Genomic DNA, 15365 nt, shown 5'->3' with positions numbered 1-15365 from the left:
ACATTGCGGCCTGGAAAAAAAAGAGTAAGTTTCAGAGATTTTATATTCTTTATATATATAATATTAATTAATAGGTAATCATCCGCCAATCATCGCGCGTTATTTATTTTCTATATTAACTCTTCAATATTTCGTATATTGAAGAATTAATATTGAAAATAATTAACGCGTATAGTATATTCTATATAATTTAGTATACTGATTTTTTTTATATTACCCAAGATGTTTTTGGAGATGGTGTACAATGCCGAGGGCAGTTCCTTCGATGGGTAGTTTGAGATCTCAACGCCCCTCGTCATATTGACGATATAGTTGCCCACGGTGTTTAAGGCGCCCAGAGTCTCGCTGATGGTCATCAAAGGATCGCTCTGTTCTTGCTCGATCTTTATCAGCTGCGTGTAGGGACGCACTTGCGTGTCTCTGCGATATATCGGTCTGTCTGATCTGCTCGGTTCGACTCGGTCCCAGGAGTGTGGCCATCCTCTCATCGGCGAGACATACGAGTTGCTGTATCCGTACGCTGCATTGCGACATTACCTCATATGAATCAGAAGCGAGTAGAATCATTATAATAATAAATGTAATATAGAAATAAAGATAAAAGCGCGAAACGCTTTATTAAACTCTTGATTGTTGAATCATCATTATCGCACACAAGCGGTATTTATGTGCAAAACGTAAGATTGCATAATCTTATTCATCGTAGAATCAAGAGTGTATCACTTAGCGTGATATAATCACGATTATTTCGATAAATCACAACCTCATTCGTGCTCCACTTTCAGTCACAGAAGTCTCGAGATATGCTAGATGGATTTAAATAGCCGATGATAATGACGAAGATCCGTCAAGACGATCGTATATTGCAAACGATATTTTTCACGCTAAACGTGCTTTTGTCAAGACGATGATTACTTACGGTAAGAGTGATAATGTACGACTTCTTCGGTGTACGAAATGGAGCCAACAAATAGACACCATATTATGCACAGGCCTGAAACACGAATACGTTATTAAAACATGTGAATTATAATCCTACATAATCTCACACAAATATATCATTCCGTTATACAATGCGTTTAGCATCAATAAAACGGATGCGTACAACTCGCGAAATTATTTTGCGTATTACTAGTTTTAAGTTTTCACATAAATCGATTATTCATCTTTTATTTGTATTATTTTGGATAATTTATTGTTTGATTTATTTATTATTATCATTAATCTTAAGTTCAATCGTTTAGAGAGTTAAGTTTAATATAAGAAAAGTTTAGTAATTCTAATTTTCTAATTTTCAATAATTAAGTTATTAATATTTTTTCTTTTTTTTATATTTCTATCGGGTTTGTGTGAAATTGATATACAAGCTAAGAAATTATATACAAATTTAGACCTTGATACTGCGGACGCGCAAAAATGATCTCCATGTTTATTCATGAGAATTACGAAGTCATTCGCAATCATCTGTCATTGGAAATACCGTTACCTTTTAACACGTGTCGTCCATAATAAACGGGCACGTCTCGCGTTATGCAATATGAAAACGCACAGCCACATCCGACTTTCGGATTTTCTCAGAATTTGTCGAAATTTCAAACAGGATATTCGGGATGAACGCGAGAAAGGAATCTGGACATACACGCAGATCCAAGACAAGAACTTTCTAAAATGAAGGAAGAGAAATATTTATAAAAATGCGCAATATTTGACTGCAAATGTGGCCGCGCTTATTACAAGAGGCAAAAAAGACTCGTTAAACGCGCGATTAAAGGTATATGATCGATGCGGATGGGAAAAAATTTTACCGAGTGAAAATATCGATCTTCATAGATGTTTCTAATTAATATCGCAATTTTGTATCAAGATCTTTTGATTAGAGTTTATCTTATTAGAACGAATGTCGATTCATAACGCGTTTCATTTCGACCTTGTTTCACACCGATCGTTCTCTCATTAATTAAGTGAAATTAAGTCGAGCATAACATCAAATCTCCTGGAACCGCGAAAAAAAAGATACTAATTCGCCTTGGGGAATGTCTCGAGTCTGAGATTATTGTCATCGAATAATTCCTCGATAAGAGGATCTAATTCCGGTTTTTGAAACTCGATTCATTGATTTATCGACGTACGATGCAAATGTAGTGAAAATTTTGACTTGCTTTTAATTAATTCCAGAAATAAAAGTCAAATTTCCTCCTCCGTCTTTGCTGAAGAAAAAGAAAAATGAGACAATGGCTGATTATATTAGAGATTTCTAAAAAAGAGATACAGTTTAGAAGTAATAATCGCGCGTGACCCAGTTGTAAATGAGGGAAATATTTTTTTTTTTAAGATGTAGATTTTGCATAAATCGTTCTTCAAACATCATATGCACACATACATACATGTCTTCCACCCTCACAGTCCGGGATCGAAGGATCGAAAATGTATAATTAGAAAATTACATGTCCCGATCGCGTGGAAGTAAGATCCTTCGGTTATAAACACGCGTTGGATTCTTCTCATCGATGGTGAAAGTTGCCCGGCGTGAAAGTGTGCCTTTCTTCTTCCGTTCACTGATTCACATCGCCGTGATACGTCGAGGAGTGACAAAGACGATTTATCCTTCGAAGGAATGGGGATAGTAAGAGCATATTCCTGGGATAATTTATGTTGCGCGATGATAGGGGGAAACCCAGCTTCAAACGTTACAAGGACTCTTTGATAACATGTGTATTGGGATTATCCGAATAACTCTTGCAGATCATGCGGGTTGAATAACGTTAAACTTGCAATTGCATTGTCTCTCGTGATCGATTACCACAATTACACATTATAATTATATCGCTATTACGACTAAACAATACTAATTTTAATTAATTTTGTTTTATAAAATTGTTTATTTTTTTGTTATTAATGAAATGTGAAATATAAAACGTTGATAAAGATAGTGACATATAAAATGATAAAATTATATTTAATTTCAAGAGGCTTCAGAAATTTTAATTTGAAGAGAAATTTGATTTTTAAAAATATTTAATGTTAAAAATTCATAAGATATATTATAAATAATTATATTTCTTGATATTTTCACTAAAAAATAAAATCTTTATTTGAAAAAAAATCTAAGAATTCTATAGAAATGTTTTATAAATAGATTCACGGCATTCTATACATTCAATCTCTTTGTGTCACACAATGTATATATATATGTGTGTGTGTGTGTATATGAATACATAGTATATACCCACGCAGTAACCCAGATACATATGCTGGACGCCGTGCGTGCATGATACCTGTACTATCCGCAACTTTATTCGCGATCGCGACACTACACGTCGGTGAAGAAGAAAAAAAGAAGAACATATCCGAATATATATTCACCGTTTTATAGCGCTTAATCTCCAAATAAAGCCTTTCGAGAATTTAATACAACATTTTACGGCACTTGAATTCAGGCAATCTACTTTCAGAAACAAACATACGGATTTTTCATTCTAAAAAAAGTTACATTATGTCTGAAGATATACATACACGCACATATATAAGCGAAAAAAGAATTAAATATTTTTACATATAATAGCTCTTCATTTTACATCATAATGTATATTATTTATTTTAAAGATACTACTTTTAAAATACTTAAATTATAGAATTATATAATGGAATTTTTATTTCTGTAAATTTTATAAGTACTTTAACACAGATTTGTATTGCTCTTTCTTTTTCTCAGAGAGAGAGAGAGAGAGAGAGAGAGAGAGAGAGAGAGAGAGAGAGAGAGAGAGAGAAAGAGAAGAAAGCAAGATTAGGATTAATCAATTTATAATTAAAACAATGCATAGAGATTTCGTGAAATATTTTGTATGCGATTCGTTACACTGCCTTAAATATGAACTACATCACAAATTAATAAGAAGTTATATAAAAAGTACACGCAATATCATAATTAGTAGATTAAAAAAAATTTATCTTTGAATTCTACATGCTGAAATTTGGTAAAAGCGATAATTGTTCTTTAAACGATATTAATTCGCGAGATATATGGCGAGTTACGATATTTGGACGCTATTAATGCACAACCGCGATTGCGATTTTATAAACGAAAAATAAAGTTTCGTTTTATCAATAGAATATCAAAATTCCGTATCATTAGACAGTTTGCGATAGTAAACTAATATGAGAAAATGAGAATCTGCATAAGGAATTTATAAACATATAATTGAGGTCATCTTCAAGCTAAATGCGCTCACAACAAGTTGAAATAAACCCATATCACATGCAACGTTAATATATAAAAGAAATTCTAAGAGAGAATGTTGTTTTAAAAGATATTTTCAAATATCTTAAAAATTATTATTTTCTCTCTTTTCGAGTTGTTTTTATGTGTCAAGAGTTTTATTTTTATTTTTAATTATATTTTATAATCTTATATTAGCATTTTTGATACATTATAAATATTATACACACTTTTTCAGACTCAAGTGAATTTCCATTTAGATTCTTAGACCAAAAATAAGGAATTTAGATTTAAAATGTTTAGAGAAAGCGATCCTAAAGATGCATATTACTGAAAAAGCATGCAAATGTGGATCGCTTTCTTACCCCACAGCCTTCGTCTCGGCGCACTAACACACCAGTCTCAACAGTTTTCACTTTTGAAAACTAATCCGAGCTAGTCACGCTCGGGCATCAATAATCCGCTCTCACTGTTGCGAATGACATCCTATTGCCAATTACTAATACACTGAGGACAACTGGATGGTCATCAAACACGTGTCATCAATATCAAATCATTACCACATCCTCCCATGTATAATTCCAATACTCTCGGCACATTCGCAGATGCAAAAGATGATTTCACTTACTTAGGATCGCTGACGATGACATCTCCGTTAGAAAAAGAGGAAAACTTGTTATCCCGCGGACATCCCAGTGTTTGTGCAACGCGCCTGTACGATACCCGGGGTACGAAAGGCGCGACGCCGAACTATTTTAACTAAGAATGTCGTTTTGCGTGATCAGCGCGAGAGCGCCGGCAAATTATGCATGGTACGTCGAGAGTGGCGGAAGAAACAAAGAAAAAGAAAGAATGAATGACAATCAGCGGGGAGACGGAAGAGGATACGACACCGGCGCGGTAAGAAAAGAAAGAAAGAAATAAAAGAGAAATGATCGTAGGATAGAAGGAAGGAAGCGTGCAATCGCGGTTGCACGGGACAGACCCACGATCACGACGAACTGTCCGTGAAAAGACCTCGACACACTTTAATCTCGACAGTGGACCGCGACCGATCGGCTTGCTCGCGCGCTCACTTTCTCTTGTTCTTTCTCCTTCTTTCTCCGAGGCGCCGTCTTCCCTGGTCTTCAAGGGAAAGTGGTGCTCCCTCTACTACTCGCCGTTCCTGTTTTTGATAACGATTCGTCACGTAGGAATGTCTCGAAGTCGGCGAGTCTTCAACAGATGCGTGCACCGGATGTAATCGCTGTTATTCTTCCAATCCCACTGCAGAGATAAACAATTGTCGTAAGGATTTCCGATGAATCTTCGGGATGTCAAAGCCTTTTTTTTTCTTTTTAGGCTGAAAGAGAGAAAAAGTGAACCGAGCGTATGCGAGTCGTAGTATTATCTAAATTTATTTACGTCGTGATAGTTTCTGCTACATCGAATTCGTGTTTTGTTGTATAAAGTAAGCGTCGCTATATATACCGCATTATTTAACATATATAATTTATCCTCTGTGATGGGATTTAAAATATACAGATCACCAATATATTTTGAAAAAGAGAGAGTACGCGTTTTTTTTAAGAATAGTTATGCGATAGATCACTCCTCTGGTATATTACTCATTCAATTTATATTCTCTATACTCATTCAATTTATATTCTCTATTAGAACTAATTTAAGATAAACAGATGCACTTATATATAACCTTAATGTTTCTCTCATTATAATCACAGCTGTTCTTCAAGCGAGAACAGCTGAGGCAAGGTAATCAATGTCCATAAACCAAATAGCCATTTACAAACTAATAAAAGAAAATAAATCGCATTTCGCTTTGTGAATACACACAATGGGATCTATTAACACATGTACAAAAGTCCGTTAGATACATTAGAAATGATTAGAAACGTTTTGTGTTGTACGTTGGGTGGACATATAGAAGAAAAGGAGCGCACGCGAATTATAATTGCAAATTATGAGATAAGTGCTTTTCTTCGATATTATTATGCATGAAATGTGGACTTTGTAGAAATTCAAACATTTCGCGGATTAATCGATAAAAAATATCGATATGGATAGAATGTATATATAGTTATTATATATGAACCAAGCACGATTTTATAAATATCGGCGCGACATTTGTGCGGAAAATCTTTCAATTAAAAAGATCTTATATTTTCCAGACTTTAAAGAACTCGCACAACAGTAATAATTTGCATTCTATTGTAACTTAATGAACGCAATTAAATATCGGCACATTGAACGTGCACATTAAAAGTGTAATCTACACTTGTCAAAGAATGTTCCTACGAATCTCTCGTAAGCGTTCTGATATTACTCGAATGAGATATACGCGAAAGTTCGCACGGCTGGATAATCAATATTTTCTGATAGGCATGGACGATTTATACGCGTCAAACCGTTCGTACGATGGCGCCGTTCCTGGTGCGGTCAGTCCCATAGATTGCATCGGTCCGCTTTGATACGTCGGTGGAATCGGATGTCGCAATGTATTTCCCATGCTACTCGAGTTGCTCCATCTGCAACAAGTGCGTCGCGTGTCCGTATTTTAGTTATCATGCTAATTATCTTTCTATTATATTTCGTTATTTATTGAGCGATCGTATTGGGTAAAGAAAATTACGCCCGTGATGTTGAAAATTATATGTTTGAGAATAAAGTACCTATTGACACTGTCGGACGACCTAGAACTCCAACTAGAAGGCTCGCCACGGGGATCGCGAGACCCGCTACTCGTCACGGAGTTAAATGACTTTGAGGATGTAGGTCCCGAATGCCATCCACTTGGTGTACGATTGCTTTCTACGTAACGACTTTCACCTACGAGAGATAACAATAGCATATATACGAAGACGAATGAAGATACACACACATACATTATTATTAATTTATTGTAACTATAATATATGTATTTTTTCTGCTTTATAAAATATGTAAAAAATCCTAAAAATTTTTATTAAAGAAGATTAAAGATCGTAAAACTTAGTTTCTTTTGCAAATGTTACTTCATTGTTATATTGAATGCTTCTTCAATTATATAGTATGCTTTATAATAAAAACTATTATACCGATATCGAAAACACATTTGATATTAATGTTCAAGTCAAGTATCATATAATATTTATAAGGTTAAAAAATTTTTGTAAAATAGTTTTTCACACACACACACACACACACACACGCACGCACGTTCTTTATTAAATCATAAGACTCTAATTGCGGGTTCAACTAGCTACAATAAAGTCAAACAAAATTGAGAAATCGTATAAATTTTTATTACGAAGCAAAGAGAATACAAATTGGATTTAAATTGAGATAATAAATTTTTCTACAAAAAACATCGTTATATATATATGTATATATTTTAAAAACGCGCGCGCACACGTTTGGCACTTGCAACTACGATTTATACATATATCTTTTCCATTTTTTACACATGAGATATTTTTATATATTTTTTATACATCTCATAAGAGATATTACTGTTTTATAATAAAAATACTATCAAGATTGTTTGCTACGTGCAAAAGACACAAATAGGAAAAAAAAATTTTTTTTCTGTTGTACATTTATCTCATTTTATCATATATATCAACTTTTCTTATTAAGTTCAATATAAAATTAGACACTTTAATGTTTGTAGAGACTTTTAAAACTTTGTTAATTTTTCAAAAGTATTACGCATTATACTCATTGTTTTATAAATTAGAATGTGAACTAGCACCATATAATTTTACTTGCATATTATTATAATTATATACTATTTAAGAATTTCAAATTAAGAATGTATAAACAGATATATATAAAAATAAATTTGAGCTTATGTTACAGCATCGAGTCATGTGTATATCTCGTTTGCTAAAGATATTTCATAAAAATATTTTCTATTATATTCTTTCTTAAGAGATGTTGCTTAATATCCTGAGTACAAAAGAAAAGCATAAAAAATCTATAAAAAATCTCTCTAATCTAAATAATTTAAAAACAAATAATAATTTGTAGAAATTTGAACTATTTCTAGAAATAGTTCAGTGATAAGTATATTGTTATGAAACTAAAAAGTTTCATGACAAGATGCAATTATAAAACTAAGAGTCTTATGAAAAAGTTCCATATATCGCATGTTCACCACCTTTCGTACGTATGCAGTTTATCATACTTACGTGGAGTATTAGATCCCGGCGGTTTGAAGCTATCACTGTATCGCGTATGACTGTCCCTGGAGGTTCGATGCGTTTCAGGCTCAGATCGTCGTACTTCGCGTTCGCGAGTATAGGACGTAGTACTTGGACGATCGTATCTATAAAATCCAAAACAAAGAACTCCATTAAACTGGTAAGAGGTTCAATCACGATCATTTTATATAACAATACGACACGTACCTTTCCTTGACTTGTCGAGGATCTATGGATGAAGATGTAGTGGACAAACTTTCTCGACGTACAATGACCTCTCTTCCGCGAGAAACGTCGGAAAAACTGTCTGATCGGCTGCTTCTCGATGAGAAATCGCTACTTCGCTTAAATTCCTTCTTCAATCCCAAGTCTTGAGCAGATCTGAAACAAATTCCATTATTCGCATTATCATTGCATATTAAAAAATATATATATTAAAAAAGATTCTCTCTCGATAATGCATTTTTAACAATAATTAATTAATAAAGAAAGCAAGAAAAAAGTTTACCTGCTAGATTCGTATCGAGAAGGTGGAGAAGGATCCAATCGTCTATCCGACACTCGATCTAACATATCGTTTCGTCTGTCGGCTACTCTATCTGGACTATGTCTACGGCTGTGTTCCGTACTCATTCGTTTCCTGTCAGGTTCCACGTACAAATCCCGTGGATCCCTTCTGTCAGTAGATGATCTCTTTAGAGAAGGCGGCGGTGGCGCGCGTCTGCTCTCCTCCAAACGCATCTGCTGTCTTTTTAATTCCAATCTTTCGCGCTCAAGTTTCTCTCTTTCAAGCTTCTGCCGTTCACGCTCGAGTCGCAGCAATTCGGCTTTTTCCTGTTCGATCCGCTCCCTCTCTCGTCTTAATTTCTCTCGTTCTCTTTCCAAGCGTGCAGCTTCTTCTCGCTGCCTACGTTCTATCTCTCGTTGACGCTCCATTTCTTCTCTTCTTCGCCGCTCTTCCTCCCTCAGAATCCGTTCTCTTTCACGAAGTCTTTGCCGCTCACGTTCTTCCTAAAAATTTCAGATTTTTTTGTCGTTTATATTTTTTTTCTTGCTTTATTGATGATAGTTTTATCTTCAACGAAGATATTTACTCTTATCTTTGCAAATGTGAGAACGTCATGCCTCCGTCTTTCGCGGCTCCTAGATCGACTATGACTTCGATGATCTCTGTCCCAGGTGCGAATCCGTTTTTCTTCTCGTCTTCCCCTCTCGCTCTCCGGTTTTTTACTCGTGGATTTCGTCGATCGGGAATCGGATTCTTTAGATGGATCTTCCTTCTTATCTTGCATCTCAATCTTCTTAGATTCAATATTTTCGTTTTTGTCATCAGATTTTTTTACTAAAAAAATGTAATAATTGTCGGACATTTATAACATTATTAGAAGTTGGAGTAAAAATTATTTACGGAAAATATAATTTGCTTGTTGCTCTATTTTTAATTATTATCATAAAGAAATAATATTTACCAGCATCTGATGCTTTCTCTTCGATCTCTTTCTTTGCTTCCTTTTCCTTTCTTTCATTTACATCATGATCTTTTGGTTTTTCTTTTTCGTCTTTTTTCTCTGATTTACCATTTATAGTATCTCGTTTACGTATATGACTTTGCTGCGTATCACCCTTTGCCTGATAACAGTTTATAATAAGAATAAGCTTGTTTATAAGGCATTAGCGATAAGTTTATATTATTCTCCGTTTATGAAGTACGTGTACATAGCGATGAACGAATTTATAAGATTTTAGGTCAAGTTAACAGAAGTTTTTGTTTTTGTTTTTTCTGTTTATTTATTTTTTTGTATGAGGAAACGGATATTCTCCTATAACTCTTAGAAAAACGAATAGATTTTACCTATCTAATAAAAATGAACTTTGTGACTGATAAATATACTGACTTTAATACTAGAAAATATCGAAACCTTACCTTTTCGACAGATATGACACGTCCATGAAGCTCGGTTCTGTGCAAATGTTGTATACATTTTGCTGCATCTTCGCTTGAAGACATAGTAACGTAACCGTAACATCTTGCCCCAGGAGTTCTCGCATTAGTGACCACTTTTGCGCCTATAACTTTACCATATTTGGAGAAAATCTGCTTCAGATCGGTCGCGCGAGTGCTGGATGACAAGCCGGAGACCCATAGATTGCGACTGCTCGCGCTGGTTAGACTGACCTGAGATATCTTTTTATCTGCAAAGCATATTATGTATGATTACATAAGACATATTTATAGAATTCTATAGATCCATAATTGCCACATTTGTTAAAGATTACAGATCTAAAATAATAATATACATTCAAGAAATAAATAAACGCATATATAACTTACCCTTTTCATCTCTCTTTTGGCTTTTATTGCTAGACTCCGCACTGAAAGAGATAATACCATTATTGCATCAGGAAATTGAGGATTGTAATATAATATTTGATTACAAATAACGAATTAATTAGGACTATACAATTTGCGAGGCTTAATAAGTATCTCTGTAACTATGTTAAGGACACAAATTTGGCTAGCAACTTATATATTTTTAGGCAATATGACCTAGATTTTTTTTTTTAAAGAATTCACTCATACACCATCGTTATCATTATCAGTTCTATTTAGATTAAATGAATATGTATTCACTGTCTGTATTCTCGGTTCATCCATTTTCATCACTCATGTATAAGGAAATTGTATCCATGCGGCAACACTTATCAGCTCTAAATACCCACAAAAGGGAAATCAGCTGCATAGATTCTTCCGACTGAGGTTACTTCTTGTCGGGATAATTTTTTAAAAACGCTTACGCGTTTTTTTTATATTTTTATTAGGGTAGTAGTATTTCCTCAATAAACAATAGGATCGCTTCTTGACAGTACGAGGATTTAAGCACGCTCTGCCAAATATAATTTTAGCATAAGATATTAATGTCCTTTGTGTGCACAATGACGCACGATGGAATTGTCGTCTCTCAATGAAACAAATGTCCTGCACGAAACACAGCATACGGGAGCTCATCCGGTTTTTTTTTCACGTTGTAGAGTAAATCACTTTTACTAGATATACGAAGAAAAATGCAACATACGACATTTGTGGGACTCATTTAAGTTTGCTAGCCAAGTTCTCGATTACTTAACATATTTGCCAGAGTTAAGAATTACAGCCTAGAACACATGAGATTGGAAGATTAACTTCCAAAATTCTCGATTTAAGAAAAGGGAATAAAGGTAATCTTGCATGTGTGACGTGATCTCATCTTGGAAATCCACATTTTGTCCCAACGGTACAGAGAGAGAGAGTTAGAGAGATCGTTCCGATGATACGGTTATGCAGCAGTAGAACATCACTAGCAGAGTCGTGAGTGAGTGAGACATTTCCAGTTTGCCGTACCACAGTACTGCGAACCGTACTTCTTAGCTTTATGAGAGACCAACCTCTTGCTTCCTCCGTCTCCAGCGTCCTGCTTGTTCTTCGTCCCAACGTTCGCACCGGATGTCGTCCCTTCCTTGCCGCCGGCACCAGCTTCCGCTCTACCGCCGCCTTTAGAGTCTCCCTTCTTGTTGTTCTCTTCTATTTTCTTCTTCTCTCCACCATCTGCAGGGACAACCAAGGTAGCATAGTCACTTTCTGCAAAGCCCCAGACTCTTCTCCCTCCCGCCTAACATCTCTCCTGTTTTAGTGGCTTGTACTTCCAGTCAGGAATTTTGGGCAAGTCACTAAGAAATTCACACAGCGAGCAACGATGTAAGGCTTGCACAATATTGCAAGCCCCTCGATCTTCGATAGGATCAATGCAGAGAACCTAAACCCGTTTTGCCGATTTTTTTTGTATACGGCACGCGCATGTGAAGCTACCAGAAGAATACTTTGTATTTTTATATACATGAAACTCCGATTTATAAAAGCTTTAAACGACGAATTAGAAAAAAACAAATAAAAAACAAAAACAAAATTGTGGCGCAAAGAGCGTTTTTTCGCTTTCAAAAATTCGCATCGCTTTATATCAAGAGAGAAAGTAATTCTTGCAACAGATTAATTCTCGCGCGCAAGAAATGTGTTTTAATGTATTACACGCGACTCGTCGAGGCACACGATACTGGTTTCTCATGTGACAAACGATACGTCGTGTTAATTTATATTCTGTGGGAAATATATTTGCTGATGTACACTTGAGTCTTCCTGTATCCATGTGACTTGATGATAAGAGAAATCCAGCGATGCTCTATGTAGTAGGTATAATTAATGTAATTGTGTATATCAAATTCTAGCGTTAACTAACTTAAAGACTATGGGATATATGGTTTTTTTTTTTTTTTTTTTTTTTGCTGTCAACAGCAGCGCTTGGAAAGATGTCGGGAGATATACACTTTATCCCGGTTGGAAACCTTATCGATCACCATGCATTCATCCCGGTCGAAACACCTTATCAGTAGCCGGCTTGCGCTTCAATGATCATGCCACAGTTGGCTACATTACATCCAGATGTTGAAATGAAGTTGATGAGAACGAGGCTTAAAGACTGAAGCTCATAGGACGAAGAAGAAGTTATTGTGGATGATTCCGATACTGCCCTTGTTCCAAATGATTGCGCTGTTCTGTTCATACTTGAACATGCTCTTGATGCTGGCACTTTTGCTAATTTACTTGAGGGATGCCGCAGATACAAATATCGCTACCCTTCATATTTTTAGAGTCTTATATCTAAGTTAGGAAATAATAAATAGTGAAAAACTTACCCTTATGCCTGTCATGAGATTCTGTCTGTAATGAAAAAAATATTTATTAGAAATGATTTAAAGATAACTTTTAATTCTAAAATCTTTAAGAAATTATTACACATAGTTTTGAAAAATTGTCTTTTTTCCACTTACCTCCTCAGCAAGGAGATTTTCTTCATCTTCTCCAATAGTTAAGTTAATGGAGTCCTCGTTGTCAATTCCATTAGCTTCGACAATGGCAGATGATGTGTTCGAAGATTGATTTGCAGTATTATTTTTTTCTGATTCGTTCTTGTCACTACTCTGTACACCTTCAACTTTGATTTCTTGAATTTTGATTTCTTGTTTAATATTTTCTTCCTTATTAATGTTATTCTTGACTTCAGGTTGAAATTCCTAAATGAAAAAATCAAAATATATTGTAATACAGTAATAAAGTAAATTGTCAGTTGTAAGCATAAAATTCTGCTGTTAATAATCTAAATATTTATCAATAACAAAATTTATAATAATATTATCAATAACAAAATACACACATACAATAAGTGTGCCAATTACCTCTTTTATAGAGAAAGCTTCTTTTTCGATATTTTCCTCTTTTATTTCTCTTTTGATTTTCTCTATATTTTCTTGTCTATCAATATTTTCTTCTTTCTGATTATCAGAGCATTCAATAGATTCTTCTTGACTCAAAGTTCCTAACAATATAAACAGATTTAATTAATAATAAAATCTTTCATCTTAATATATAATACATCATAATTTACATTTAAAATATTAATATAATTAATTATTTATTTTAATTATGACGCATGGAAATATATTTACCACTATTTTTTCTTGGAATGATTTTACACGGCCCATCAGATGGCACAATGAGATATTCTTCAGGATTCTCTCCATCGTCTGATATAGCCTAAATATAATCATTATTTCACCTTTAATTTATATATACGATAATTATTATGAATCAAAGCATATACAAATTTGATTTTAGTCAAAGTTTGATTAATCAATCTTTTTGATCTTATATCTCCTTACTTATGTACAACTGTATCTACAGCATAGTTTATGCAATGTTCTTTTTACTAACAATTAGAATGTTAATGCGCTAATAGTAAAATAATTATCTTATATTTTAAAACACTAGCAAATTAGATACTGCTTCTCTTTCTCATCACTTAGCATATTAAATTGAGTTTAGTTAAATTGAACTATTTCGACTTTACGAACTGCAACAAGTATTTTAGCACGTGCTTAAATGATATTGATAATTACTAGTAAAAGGAAATCTTCTTAATCACGTTTATATGATTTATACAATACTTTTTAATTATTGGCACATGATATGATAAGAAAAATGTTTTATTTCAATACTTATGAACAATTATCGATCAAATATTACAATATTAATCAATTGTGTGCCCAACAAGACGCCTTTCTTATTACATCATATGCTAGCGCTTTAAGTAGCTAATAAAAAAACGTTGTACAAACGAAGCTAAAATGCACAAAGTTGTACGCATAAATAAATTCAATCAAGAATTAACCCCTCCTCCCCCCCCCCTCCTATGCGATTATCCAGCGACCACTATTTCGATTGATGCAAACAGGCCTGTAATAAGCCTGCTGCTAAATCAATAAGGTTAATATGGCGCGAAGCCCTTGGAAGATGAATGCTAGATTTCGAAAGAATCGGTTTAGAAAACGAAAGGCAAAATATCTATTATTTATACCTTTGACAGCCGCTCGAGAAGCGCCGCTTTGTTGCCCGACTTGTCGAGACCACGACGCTCCAACTCGGTTTTAAGATCTATAACCCGTAACTCGGTCAATTTTTTTCCTTTCATATCGGCCATTGTACTCGCGAAGATGATGATTCGCGAGATAGAGTGTGGCAACGACACAGAGAATGAATATCAATGTGCCCAAATTGATAAATAACGATTATGATACAATCACGAGCAGACGGCAATTTGAAACGTTCAAGTAAAAGAACTCAAAATACGATGAGATACCACAAGACTTCTCGATAAACGAATTACACACCGCATTAAGATCAAGTAAGAACGGCCATTATGAATTGCCAATTGCCACTTGCCACTGCCATTGAACTGCGTTCGAAAAGACATAAATGTAGGTTTGATTCTTTTCTATCTGTACTACATTACACTATCTGCACTCAAAATGAAATTGGAGGATATTTTCGTTTAATGGCATAGTTTTTTAAATTTGACGAGAATTACGAAGCGTCAGATAAA

The 15365-nt window shown here is 34.4% G+C and overlaps 2 protein-coding genes across 2 annotated transcripts in view; both read right to left on the bottom strand.

Moving 5' to 3' along the window:
- Nucleotides 1–3480, bottom strand: part of LOC138942447 (uncharacterized) — a 7880-nt gene extending 4400 nt beyond the window's left edge. The window contains exons 1-3 of the mRNA XM_070312684.1: nucleotides 3231–3480; nucleotides 920–994; nucleotides 218–520 (exon numbers count right to left, since the gene is read on the bottom strand). Of these exons, the coding sequence (XP_070168785.1) occupies nucleotides 218–520; nucleotides 920–994; nucleotides 3231–3345 (493 nt within the window). The 5' untranslated portion in view covers nucleotides 3346–3480. The remainder of the gene's footprint in view (nucleotides 1–217; nucleotides 521–919; nucleotides 995–3230) is intronic.
- Nucleotides 3481–5597: 2117 nt separating this feature from the next.
- On the bottom strand, nucleotides 5598–15191 carry LOC138942218 (SAFB-like transcription modulator). Its single transcript, XM_070312286.1, has 15 exons — nucleotides 14841–15191; nucleotides 13933–14020; nucleotides 13663–13802; nucleotides 13258–13500; nucleotides 13123–13147; nucleotides 11821–11980; nucleotides 10730–10770; nucleotides 10322–10590; nucleotides 9867–10026; nucleotides 9492–9739; nucleotides 8906–9408; nucleotides 8605–8778; nucleotides 8386–8522; nucleotides 6886–7042; nucleotides 5598–6741 (listed from the first exon to the last, which is right to left on the bottom strand). Exons 1-15 carry the CDS (start codon nucleotides 14961–14963, stop codon nucleotides 6579–6581), a joined length of 2631 nt encoding a protein of 876 aa, XP_070168387.1. The 5' UTR covers nucleotides 14964–15191; the 3' UTR covers nucleotides 5598–6578.
- Nucleotides 15192–15365: the final 174 nt, after the last annotated feature.

Source organism: Polyergus mexicanus, unplaced genomic scaffold, assembly GCF_030449975.1.
Source record: "Polyergus mexicanus isolate NDT 795.1 unplaced genomic scaffold, iyPolMexi1.0 SCAF_22, whole genome shotgun sequence".
NCBI lineage: Eukaryota > Metazoa > Arthropoda > Insecta > Hymenoptera > Formicidae > Polyergus > Polyergus mexicanus.
The sequence above is the reverse complement of the archived record's forward strand: the minus strand, read 5'-3'. Positions and strand labels throughout refer to the sequence as shown.